General features: G+C 39.0%; 1 protein-coding gene across 1 annotated transcript in view; it reads right to left on the minus strand.

Annotated features, from left to right (window-relative positions):
* Positions 1-12,974, minus strand: part of snd1 (staphylococcal nuclease and tudor domain containing 1) — a 315,742-nt gene that overhangs the window by 266,654 nt on the left and 36,114 nt on the right. Inside the window, exon 10 of the mRNA XM_061912195.1 lies at positions 7,418-7,522. Coding sequence (XP_061768179.1) covers positions 7,418-7,522 — 105 coding nt within the window. The remainder of the gene's footprint in view (positions 1-7,417; positions 7,523-12,974) is intronic.

Here is a 12,974-nt window from a genome sequence, read left to right on the forward strand (position 1 = left end):
TCCTTTTTCATGGTCCTATTTACTCTCTGTAAAGCACAATTTCTATTGGCAGCAAAACAGACCCAGAGCATAACACTACCACTACCACTACCATGCTTGACGGTAGGATGGTGTTCTTGGGATTAAAGGCCTCACCTTTTGTCCTCCAAACATATTGCTTGGTATTGAGGCCAAACAGCTCAATTCGTGTTTCATCTGACCACAGAACTTTCCTGATGTCAAATGAAACAACAATTTAGCTGTTTGGCCATAACCAAATATTAACATTGCTGTAGTCTTTTGACCCAGCAGATTTGGTCACATTTTCAGTAGACCCATAACAAATTCATAAAAGAACCAAAAAATAAGAGTTGTAGAAATTATTGGAAACTCAAGACAGCCATGACATTGTTCTTTACAAGTATATGTAAACTTTTAACCACAACTGTATATATTTAGTCATTAATCTGTGATTGTACATGATTATTGCAAACATTTTTTGTTAATAATTGCATTAAATTTGACAGCCCTATTTTACTATGAGTGCTTGTGTGTACCATTATTTAGATCTTTTTATTATCTTTGTAGAAAAAACACATGCTTCCTTTATCAACCTTACAGAAGACATTTAAACCCTAACGTTGGATCTGGAAACCCTGTTCTTTTTGCTGTCCTGACCAGTCACCCTGAAATGATAGCTACCCTGTAATAATAAATAGTAAAAAACTCATTAATAATGAATAACTGTAAGAGGAATATTATAGGTTTTATAATGTAAAAAATAGGCATTATTATTGCTTTTTATGGGTGTGTCCATTATGGGTGTTTAGCATAGCAGGGATCTACTCCAAATACTGCAATAAACAGTTGCTTTGTAAAGCAACTAACGACAAATAAACAAGATGCTTTATTGTTATTTTCTCACTAAAACACTTTCCTCCCCATTGTGTTGTCCCTCCTTTACCATCCCGACTTCCGCCGCCTCCCCTTTGAATTTGACCGTTCTGCCACACGACATGTGTGCGCCCCTGGCGTGCCCGCCCTGCACCCCCCAAGCCCGACGTGACAGGCCTTGATTATCCCTTTGGGAAGAAGATGACACGGGAGTAGCCCGAGTCCTGAGTCACTGGTGCACCACAACATACACATGTGTTCATGTGCAGAGAATATCATCGTATGTAATGTGCGTCGCCATCACACCCAAAGCATGTCATGCACCTGACTCATCACTTCATCTTTGACCCCACTCCCCACCACCCCCACCTCCACTGTGCCATCCAGCAGAAAGCGCCATGTCTCTGCAATAGTCAAAAAACATTCCTGAGCAGTAGCGGGTAATTTGGAACGAAGGGAATTTACCCCAAATAGAACAGAGCTTCCCCCCAGGATAGCGAGCGCAAACTGCTGTTACTGGGTCACGCTGGAGACACACAGCAATGACGATCCCCTGCTCCTCTCTCTGTGTGAAGCTTTCCCCGGGCAGAATTAGCAGAGTTTCTGCATGATGTGCTCAGACTTAGTCTTGTCATTTCGCGTTGCCGCGCTAGTCACTTTTTTTTTTTTTTTTGGTATCTCCATCTCGGTTTCAGAGTTGACGTCCTATCTAGCTGCTTTATAACACACACCTGCTGTCGCTCACTCATGGATTTTTCATTGATTTTGTCATGACCTGGACAACAATTTTAGGAGGTCCACTTTAATGCAGAAGGGACTTTTTAAAGATGTTCTAACAATAATATCTGTTTCTAAAGCTTGTAAACGTGGGACAAATAAATAATCTTACACAACTGTTTGCTGCACATTCAACAGAAGAGGTGCTAAAACACTTACTTTTGAGTTTAATAAAAGAAAAAACTCCTCTCTTGTGAACAGTTTCCTTCTAACCCAGGGGTCGGCAACTCACAGCTCGAGAGCTGCCTTTAGCGCTTCATGGAGCTTTTACAAAAATGTATGAGATTAGAAAAAGATAAGGGAAAAAATATATTTTTTGTTTCAATAGGGTTTCCGTAGGAGGACAAATTTGACAAAAACCTTCCTAATTGTTAGAAATCCCACTGTTTATATTAAACATTCTTCACTGATGAGTATTTGGCGAGCGCGGTTTTGTCCTACCAATTTTGGCGGTCGTTGAACTTACTTTTTTCAGAGGATATGCCACTTCTTTGTCTTATTTTGTCCAACAAACTTTTTACGCTGTGCGTGAAAGTACAAACGTGAGCTTTGCTGATGTTATTGACTCGTGTGGAGTGCTAATCAGGCATATTTGGTCAGTGCATGACTGAAAGCTAATCGATGCTAACATGCTATTTAGGCTAGCTGTATGTACATATTGCATCATTATGCCTCGTTTGTAGGCAGAGGTGGGTAGAGTAGCCAGAAATTGTACTCAAGTAAGAGTACTGTTACTTTAGAGATGTATTACTCAAGTAAAAGTAAGAAGTAGTCACCCAAATATTTACTTGAGTAAAAGTAAAAATTATGTTGTGAAAAAACTACTCAAGTACTGAGTAACTGATGAGTAACCTGTTCGTTTAATGATGACGGCAACAAACAATGCACAAAAACATAAAAATAGCAATGAGCAATTTCAGAGCCAGGAATATCTCTTAAGCAACTAAAACAATATTATATATTAAATAATAATACATTAAAATAAAAATAAAAAATTAAGGCAAATTGAGCCACATTAACTTAACAGCACCATAGGCTCAGTAGGCATTGATTGATTGATTGATTGATTGATTGATTGAAACTTGTATTAGTAGATTGCACAGTACAGTACATATTCCGTACAATTGACCACTAAATGGTAACACCCCAATAAGTTTTTCAACGTTAATCAATTACTTAATAAATGATCAAGTCGAGGTGATCTACCTCATATATACATATACATACACACATATCATATATATATATATATATATATATATATATGTATATATACATACCTTTATATATACGCAGTATATAATTTATATTTATTCATTTTGCCGTTTTTGTTCACATGTTAAAGGTGTTTTAATGAATATACATGCATGTTTAACATATAGATTCCTATCTTTAATGAAGACAAAAATATAAGTTGGTGTATTACCTGATTCTGATGACTTGCATTGATTGGAATCAGACAGTAGTGCTGATAAAGTCCCGGTTTTCAAATGGAGGAGAAAAAAAGTTCCTCCTTCCTGTCTAATACATCATGAAAGTCGTTGGTTTTTGGCATCTTATTTGTCCAGCTTTCATATTCGTTTTTATACACTTTACAAGAAATACATTGGCGGCAAACTCCGTAGTTTGCTAGCTTGTTTGCTCTGGCTTTCGGAGACTCTTATTTTGTTAGCGCAGGCGAGAATGGAGCAGCACTTTTATTGTGAAGACAGGAACTGTGCGATCAGTCTTTAGGCTTTTGACGGGAAGTACGGTTGAAATAAAAAGTGTCTTTTTTCCTTTACACTTTTGATTGGTTGAAACTTTTATTAGTAGATTGTACAGTACAGTACATATTCCGTACAGTTGACCACTAAATGGTAACACCCCAATACGTTTTTCAACATGTCGGGTTCTACGTGTGACGGTTACATGACCACCTGGCTCTGTTTGATTGGTCCAACATCACAAGTGACTGCATGTGATTGGTGAAACGCAAGCATGCGTAGTTCCTACTTTGAATGCGTGTCTGACAAAATCAAAACAAAAAAAACCTGCATTAACAGATCGATTAAAAAAAGTAGCGAGTAGCGACCTGATTGCAGATAAATGGAGCGGAGTAAAAGTAGCGTTTCTTCTCTAGAAATATACTCAAGTAAAAGTAAAAGTATGTTGCATAAAAACTACTCTTAGAAGTACAATTTATCCCAAAAGTTACTCACGGAGTAAATGTAGCGCGTTACTACCCACCTCTGTTTGTAGGTAGGTTTGAGCTAATTTAATATCCTTTACTTATGTTCTCTGTGTATTTATTCTATATTTGTATATCTCATGACAACATAAATATGTAATATTGGCTGCTTTTCTGATGGTTATATGTGTGCCATTATTGACCACAGCAAACGTTACTCAGCTTGCAAAGATTGTAATAAATCCACAGGAAGAAGACAGCCTGCCGTTACCTTTAACTTGAACACACACATCTATACCTATGGCCATTCTAAGCCAGTCATTTTCAGGAGTTATCTCACCTTCTGAGAAGCCTCAGATTTTACTCATGTTTTTCAACGTTGTAAAAATGTGTTTGTGCCAGCCTGCGATACATAGTAATTTTGACAGTAGGCTATTATAGCCAATATTGACACTTGCATCATGTGTTGCCTTCATTATAACACTTATGTTTTTGCCGCTTACACAACTAAAAAAATAACTCCACTTTGTCTACTAAAACAGTCATGACTTAGTGATAGTTGCAAGGATGTGAACACCCTTTGAGAAAAAAAGAGGTCAATTGAGGAAAAAAAGAATAACATTTCTATCAGCACAAAGTGCTGCCACGATCATTGATCATTGTAAGCATATGCGGAACATTAATTTAAAAAACGCATAATGTTTGCTTTCTTTTCAACATCACATATTATTATTCACTGTAAACTTCATTAGAGCCAAAAAACATAATAAAATATCACTTACTGTACAAGGTATGCTATCATTAGGATGCTGACTGCTAGAATGTTCATATATTCCCATTAAAACGAAGAATGACCCATAATCCTCGCAAAAAAGTGGGGGGTGGAACCAAGTGTTTTGGTGTCGTTCTCGCCATTCCTGGGTCTAAATTGACTATCAAAGTGTACCAACATGTCAGAACATGTCCTTATCCTTCTATCAAGGTGGGAGGCATGATTTATGATTTACAATAAACTTTCACAAGCACAAAGGCGAGCAAGCAGCTCACTCACCGATGTCAACAAAGACACACAAGCTTGTGATCATGGCACCGCCAAAAGTAGTTCGTCTGCGTTAGCGCTTATAATAACAATATCACTACTACTTGGTTAATATTAAAATCACGAAATGTAAAGGGAGTATTGTTAGCAGTTTTTGAATGGTTATTTATTGGGTTTTATGGGCGGAATGGAGGACTTCCCATTGGCTCCATTGTAAGCGGACATTGTCTTTCATAATGATTGTGAACGAGAAGCAAAAGTCCAAAAAACTGCAGTTCAACTTTAAAGTTTTTATAAATAAAACGTGAAGTAATTTATGGTTCACCAATGAGATTAATTAGATTATCCATTTTTTAAAATAAGGTTCAAGATGTTTATCAAGATTCAATAGATTCAATGCAGCAGTTCAACAGCCATTTTTTATCTTTTTTAATCATCATGGGATGGCGTCGCTTGGTTGTTATAACGGCCGTGCCAGCAACTTTAGGGTTACCGGTTCGATCCCCAGCTTCCACCATCCTAGTCACGTCTGTTGTGTCCTTGAGCAAGACACTTCAGCCTTGCTCCTGATGGGTCGTGGTTAGGGCCTTGCACGACAGCTCCCGCCATAAGTGTGTGAATTTGTGTGTAAATGGGTGAATGTAGAAAGTGTCAAAGCGCTTTGAGTACCGGTACCTTAAAGGTAGAAAAGCGATATACAAGTAGAACCCATTTATCAGTTACAGTGTATGTACTTCATATTGTTTTTTCATGTATAATTATTATCTAAAACAGTGGTTCTCAATCTTTTTTCAGTGATGTACCCCCTGTGAAAAATTGTTTAATTCAAGTACCCCCAAAGCATTTTAGGTTGAAAAAAAGAGAAGTAAAATACAGCACTATGTCATCAGTTTCTGATTTGTTAAATTGTATAACAATGCAAAATATTGCTCATTTGTAGTGGTGTTTCTTGAACTATTTGGAAAAAAAGATTTAAAAAATAACTAAAACTTGCTGAAAAATAAACAAGGGATTCAATTATAAATAAAGATTTCTACACATAGAATGAATCATCAACTTAAGGTGCCCTTTTTGGGGATTGTAATAGAGATCCATCTGGTTTCATGAACTTAATTAGAAACATTTCTTCACAAAAAAATTAATCTTTAACATCAATATTTATGGAACATGTCCACAAAAAATCTAGCTGTCCATATTGCATTGTTGCATTTCTTTTCAGTTTATGAACTTACATTCATATTTTGTTGAAGTCTTATTCAATAAATATATTTATAAAGGATTTTTGAATTGTTGCTATTTTTAGAATATTTAAAAAAAAAAAATCTCACGTACCCTTTGGCATACCTTCAAGTACCCCCAATGGTATGCGTACCACCATTTGAGAACCACTGATCTAAAAAATATGTTTGGTTTTCATATTTTTGGGTCTCTGTAACAAATACATTTTATATACATTATTTCTCGAGGGAGTTTTCTTTGTTTTTTTACGATAATATTACATTTTAAGGTTTGGTGACTTACATGTCGCTGCATACTTTGGTCCTGTGCAGCAGTGACACGCCAGCTCGCTCACCAACACAATGTCACAACGTGTCCAGCTGGCACACACCTGCTGCGACCTCTCACTCAACCTGCCCCCCCGCGGGCCAGAATCGGCACTGCGGCTAACAAGCTCAGTCGGAAAAATGTTTGCGGCAGGCCAGCTTTTTGAGAACAATGCTTCATTTTTCATGAGGCGTGTCAAGCGAATCAACTTAGACGAGCTATCAGTAGAACACGTTTTGCAGCAAAGGGCTCTCGAAGCATCACTGCTCTGCACCGCTGCCATGGCGACAACAAACTGGAGGATTGCAGGCGAGCGCTTCTTGTGTTCAGAGTCGCTGCTAACAAAGCCCAGCAGGACGCCAATGAACAACTTCTATTGAAAAATAGAAGTGTAGCCAACCACTAATGCGAGAACCCTGCAGCAAGCTAATGACAAAACTACAGCAAAAAATGTGACATTCTTGCTTCTTCAACTCGTTCTAAAATGTTAATGATGTCGCTGTGTTATTCGTTGCGTGGATGAATAAATGAAAGGATGGAGACCACAAAAGGAGGCAAACAAAAACAAAAGGCCAATAGTGTAAATTAATAAAATGACCATAGCTTGCACGTCTGAGGGTGCAAAGGATGCTGTGAGTGACAGTCCAGAAGAGGTGACTCCTGGGATGAATGGCGGCCATAACAAGAAAGGATAAATAACCCCACACTGTTGCTAGTATTATCACTACTTGCAGGAGACATATTTATTTTTCCTGTCCTTTCTGGCCTTTTTATTGACGCACGGTTTTCAAGGTTGTCATGCGTGGTAACCAAGCAGCACGTTCTCATGTGTACTCTTGTCATTTTTCTCTCTTTATCTGTAGATGAGAGGAAGCAGTTTCGCTCGCTACACTGCTGCTAACTCTGAGCGTTTGCCATCATTGCTTTGTAAATACAATTGTTCTCACACAAAGCGCAGACAAAGTTAAAGCAATCATTTTTACAGGAAATTACAAAGAAAATAGCAATTTTACCTCTCCTTCAATCCTGGGGGGCCGGATGCTGGACAGGTGTATAGTCTTGTGCTGTCCGGAGTTCAACTTGACCACCATGGCGTCGGCGTTGACCACCTGCATCACCTGCAAGAAGAATTAAAGGCCCCCTATTGAGAACTTTTCAATGATTTCTGACCAGCCGCGAGCTAAATGAGCTCGACCCGTGTACACGCCGAGCACCTCTCAAAAATCAGGCTATGTTGAAAAATATGTGTTTTTTTTAAAGGCTTCACGACACATTTCTAAAACAAAGTCAGGTGATCTCCCAAATATCCATTAGACAGCTGCAGAAATGGGTAATGTGTGTTTGTTTGATGATTGTGTTTTTATCAGTCAAGCTGGAGAAAGGTCATGCTAACATGGGGGATGGCATGGCTTGGTTGGTAGAGCGGCCGGCCAGCAACTTGAGAGTTCCAGGTTCTATTCCCGCTTCCACCATTCTAGGCACTGCCGTTGTGTCGTTGGGCAAGACACTTTACCCACCTGCTTCATGTGCCACCCACACTGGGTTAAATGTAGCTTAAGGATGTAAATATTGGGTTTCACTATGTAAAGCGCTTAAAGTCACTACAAAAAATGCACTATATAAATATAATTAATTCAGGCATGTGATTTGTCCAAAATGAAAAAGACTGAAAACATTTCAGGGGGTCTGAAGCTCCTGGTTTTTCACCAATTTAACATGCTAAAATTAACAAAGAGCACCATTTGAAGAAAATATTTTAGTGTTTAAAGACATGAAAACATCATTAATAGAACATACATACCCCAATTATCCTAATGAATCACTGTATATGGTTCAGTCCCAACAGTATTTAGTCACTAATAATTACATCTTGTGTTCATTTCACATCCACAGGTGTCACATTGATCAGTGTTATTATCTACAGTTTATTTACAAAATATATTTTAAAGTTAAGACTATTACATGATACATGCTATCAGAAAGTAGCATTAATTGTAAAATACATAACTACTAATAACAATTACCAGTTTTAATGTATATGCCTAATTGCTTACAAGTTTGGTTATAAATATAACAAAATACCAAATGTAAACATTTCATTGTTTTTGCCAAAATAGGATATAAATTTATGAAAATAATTAAACATGTTTAGTATGTTTTACTCATATTTGAAAATAGGAAATAATAATAATTTGAGGACACTGACATATTGCATGAAACAAGTGTGAAAATATTTACCTTCAAGATTGTTACACCACTGACAATATTGTTTCAAGAGACTACATAAGAACTTAATATTACAAAATAGTATTATATGCAAATTTATTTGAAATAAATTGTTAACTGGAATCAATAATGCGACTCTTTGAATTTCTGTAATTTCATAATATATTTTCACGTGGCTTTTTATTTTTAGAAAAAAACATTTATATTTCGCAAAGCAATAATTGGTTAATATTTAAAACAAACATGGGTATTTCGCAAGCAGATATTTTTTAGCTTACCTCATTATTAACTACCCTGTCTGCAACTGAAGTGGGTTGTTTGGATGGATCTTTCCTCTCGATGTCTACGGCAGTTGTCGATGTAAACAAAGGATTAAGTCCGTAAGGTTTGCTCACTTTCGGTTGACCAGCTGGTGAAAAGTTTGCTTTCTTTGCTTCAAGTTGTTTCCTATGTTTTTGGCGTTTGGCATGTACTTCCAAAGCCTTGAAACCTGGTGATCCATAGTCAATATTATCATGACACCACATGCACAAAACTTATCCGCGACTATCGATTTTCCGGATAAAATCGGCGAACAAAGTCGTAACTTCCTTCTTCCCAACAGTATCAGTGATTTCCCTTTCCATCCAGTCCCATCGACACTTATTTTTGACATGATTATCAATTTCTTTTACTCGTGAAGCGTCCTTTCTCTCGTGAACCGACATCGTTTACATTTGGAAAATGGCGGTAATAACGTCATCATGTAGCGAAATTAATAATTTCACTACACATTTATGTACTCCTGTCACATTGTTTTATGTCAGGGGTCTCAAACTCAAAACCCACCGGCCATTTGCGACCCGCTGGCCCATATTTTGTGGCCCTCTGCTTAACACCATAATTACGTGTAATTGTGACCTGCTCGTTAATATATCATAAGAGACCAAGAAACACACATTGGGCAACACAGAGAGCAACTTTCGGTAAGCAAGCAGAAGTGTCTTTAACCATTTCCTTTGGAACTCAGCAGTCTCAAAATAAATATATATTTTTAAGTTTTTAATGACTTAAAGCCTACTCTAACTCAGGGTCCATATAGCAGCTGGTATTGGAAGAATTTAGTAACATGATTAAAACCTAAATCTGTAGTGAACTTTTTCTCTAGCTCTCATTGAAGAAATCTGCGTTCAAAGGACTCCGGCTTATTAGTGATCCCCAAAGCCCAAAAAAAGTCTGCGGGCTGTAGAGCTTTTTCATTTCGGGCTCCAGTACTCTGGAATGCCCTCCCGGTAACAGTTCGAGATGCCACCTCAGTAGAAGCATTTAAGTCTCACCTTAAAACTCATTTGTATACTCTAGCCTTTAAATAGACTCCCTTTTTAGACCAGTTGATCTGCCGTTTCTTTTCTTTTTCTTCTATGTCCCACTCTCCTTTGTGGAGGGAGTCCGGTCCGATCCGGTGGCCATGTACTGCTCGCCTGTGTATCGGCTGGGGACATCTCTGCGGTGCTGATCAGCCTCCGCTTGGGATGGTTTCCTGCTGGCTCCGCTGTGAACGGGACTCTCGCTGCTGTGTTGGATCCGCTTTGGACTGGACTCTCGCGACTGTGTTGGATCCATTATGGATTGATCTTTCACAGTATCATGTTCTCATATGTTCTCATAGTCATCAGTATCATCAGTATCACAGTATCATGTTCTCATGGTCATCATTGTCACCGACGTCCCATGGGCCTACCGATGATGTCGTAGTGGTTTGTGCAGCCCTTTGAGACACTAGTGATTTAGGGCTATATAAGTAAACATTGATTGATTGATTGATTGATTGATGGCGGACGCCCACGACTTCGTACTACCCTCTGCTTTGTCTCTCCTGCTTGCTTCTTTGTCTTGTTGTTAAGGGTTACAAAAAAAATAACATTTGATTGGCGACTTGTCCAGGGTGTACGCCGCCTTCCGCCCGATTGTAGCTGAGATAGGCGCCAGCACCCCCCCCCCCGACCCCAAAAAGGGAATAAGCGGTAGAAAATGCATGGATGGATGGATGGATGATTGATAATATCCCTCATTAGCACTTCTGATTTGTTTTTGTCGCACTAAACCAGCCACTTACAATGTATGAACGTTTATACTGTATATATTAACGTCACTGTAACGTAAAATACATTTATCATGTTTTATATGTTGTGCATTGCTAGCAATAGAGTGTGTTTCTTCTCCATCCACTGGGGTTTGAAAGTTACAGAAAAAGTGCATATATTCCTAAAAGTTGCTTTTATTCAGACTAGGCAAAGACAAAAAATAGCTTTCGTGGATATGGCCATCTTGATTTCCGTCTTCGTAACTGAAACGCTCCCAACTCAGCTTTGATATCATTCCAAGCTCCAACTTACAAATTCCAAGGTAAATGAAATGCAGCATTACTCTAGGATTTTTTTTTTTTTTTTAATCATCCTCCCCCCATGTTTATATTTTCCTACTGTTTTTAACAGCCACCGCCCTTGTGGCGATCCATCAGTGTTCATGTTGTCTACCCAATACAATGTATGTCTGCTCTTGAGCGGGTTTGTACTGAAAAGTTTATTCCACTGTACTTTTTAAGTGCAATGACAGTAAAGAGCTATTTTATTCCAACATTTTGTGCAAACCATTCGCACACAGGCTCAACCTCCAACGGCCCCCATGGAAAATTGCGCTTGCAATCGCAGCATTATTAGCCTACTGGATTGGTTCAGCTATCAATAACGGGCCATGGCTCGTCACTCCAGCGTCCGGGAAGCCGCCTGGAGACTTACAACAACTTGGAAGTTGAGCGCTGATTGCAATGTACAGAAGCTAGCTCATTTGCTTAGCTAGCCTCTACTCAATTAAACCACAAATATTGTACTTTTTTGCGAGCAAGTCAGATATGTTGGTCAAAAATATCATTATCTGACTAAGGCGCTAAATTAACATAACACGCCACGCGGGACCCCCGCCTGGAGACCAAATAACTTGAGTCACAAGTCTAGCGGGGAAATTATGCAAATCTTCCCCCGAGATGAAAAGTCATCATTTAAAGTAATGAATACAAATGAAGTGGGAGGGTGAAAAAAAATGAGAGGCAGTCTAAAAAAGAAAAAAAAAGTGTGTGGCCCTCCTGTGCTGGAAAGACAGATTGGGGTTACCACCGTGTGGTGTGGAGATGGAGAGGAGGAGGTGCCCAAACAGAAATGCTTTTAAGTAGGCCACACGTATGTTTATGGACATCAAAGCTAAATGAACCACTGCAACAGAGGGTGTCCTCATGTTTTCATGTTTGTGGCGCCCCCTATGGGCTGTGCTTAAAATGCTTCAAACGACATATGAGCATGCAAGTAATATGGATATCCTCATGTTTTAGAATCCATCCATCCAGTTTCTACCACTTTTTTCTCTCGGAGTCGCGCGGGTGCTGGAGCCTATCCTAGCTACATTTGGGCGGAAGGCGGGGTACACCCGGGACAAGTCTCCACCTCATCACAGATAGACAGTGCACCTGCAAACATGTGTTGCTTGATGGCAGCAATGTTTTTCAACCAATGTTGCGCAAATTTCCCGTGTATCACAGTCATCTCTCTAAAAAGACAGTGCTTTTGTTTTGTGGAGAGCATTGAGCTGGGTTGAAGTTTTCAAATCTATCTACTTATGGGTTTTAATAACAGCACAGACATGTGGTGTATTTGTCAGGAAAACAATAGCACAGCCTATACAGTTGGGCTTAATGTTTTTGCATGCAGCAGTTCAACAGCCATTCTTTTTTAACATAAGCAGGATTTCCCCGACATTATTTGTGGTGGTCCAACACAGTCACTTTTTGACCACCGCAGAGGGATTTGACACTGTCATTTTGTTTTAATTAAAGTTTGACACTATCTGCTCACCCTCACTCAATCACACTACATGATTAGGGGTGCATGATAAATATCAGGTGGATATTTATCAAGCGGATATGAGGAATTATGACATCATCCCGATAAATCTTAGAAGATTAAAAAAGAGCTCAGATGAAGAAAAAAAAAAAGCTCCAATAAGGCAAGATCTGTACTGTGCTATAAGTGAGTTAGGGTGAGCAAATCAAGCACTGCTTTTCTCTTCCCTTTGCCTTGCTGCATAAAGGCTTGTCGTTAAATTCCCCTTGTTCACCCCCTGGGAGGTGAGGGGAGCAGTGAGCAGCAGCAGTGGCTGCGCCCGGGAATCATTTTGGTGATTTAACCCCCAATTCCAAACCTTGATGCTAAGTGCCAAGCAGGCAGGTAAGGGGTCCCATTTTTATAGTCTTTGGTATGACTTGAACCTACCGATCTCAGGGCCGACAATCTAACCACTAGGCCACTGGTGTCT

The sequence above is a fragment of the Nerophis ophidion genome, linkage group LG10 (assembly GCF_033978795.1).
Source record: "Nerophis ophidion isolate RoL-2023_Sa linkage group LG10, RoL_Noph_v1.0, whole genome shotgun sequence".
Classification (NCBI taxonomy): Eukaryota; Metazoa; Chordata; class Actinopteri; order Syngnathiformes; family Syngnathidae; genus Nerophis; species Nerophis ophidion.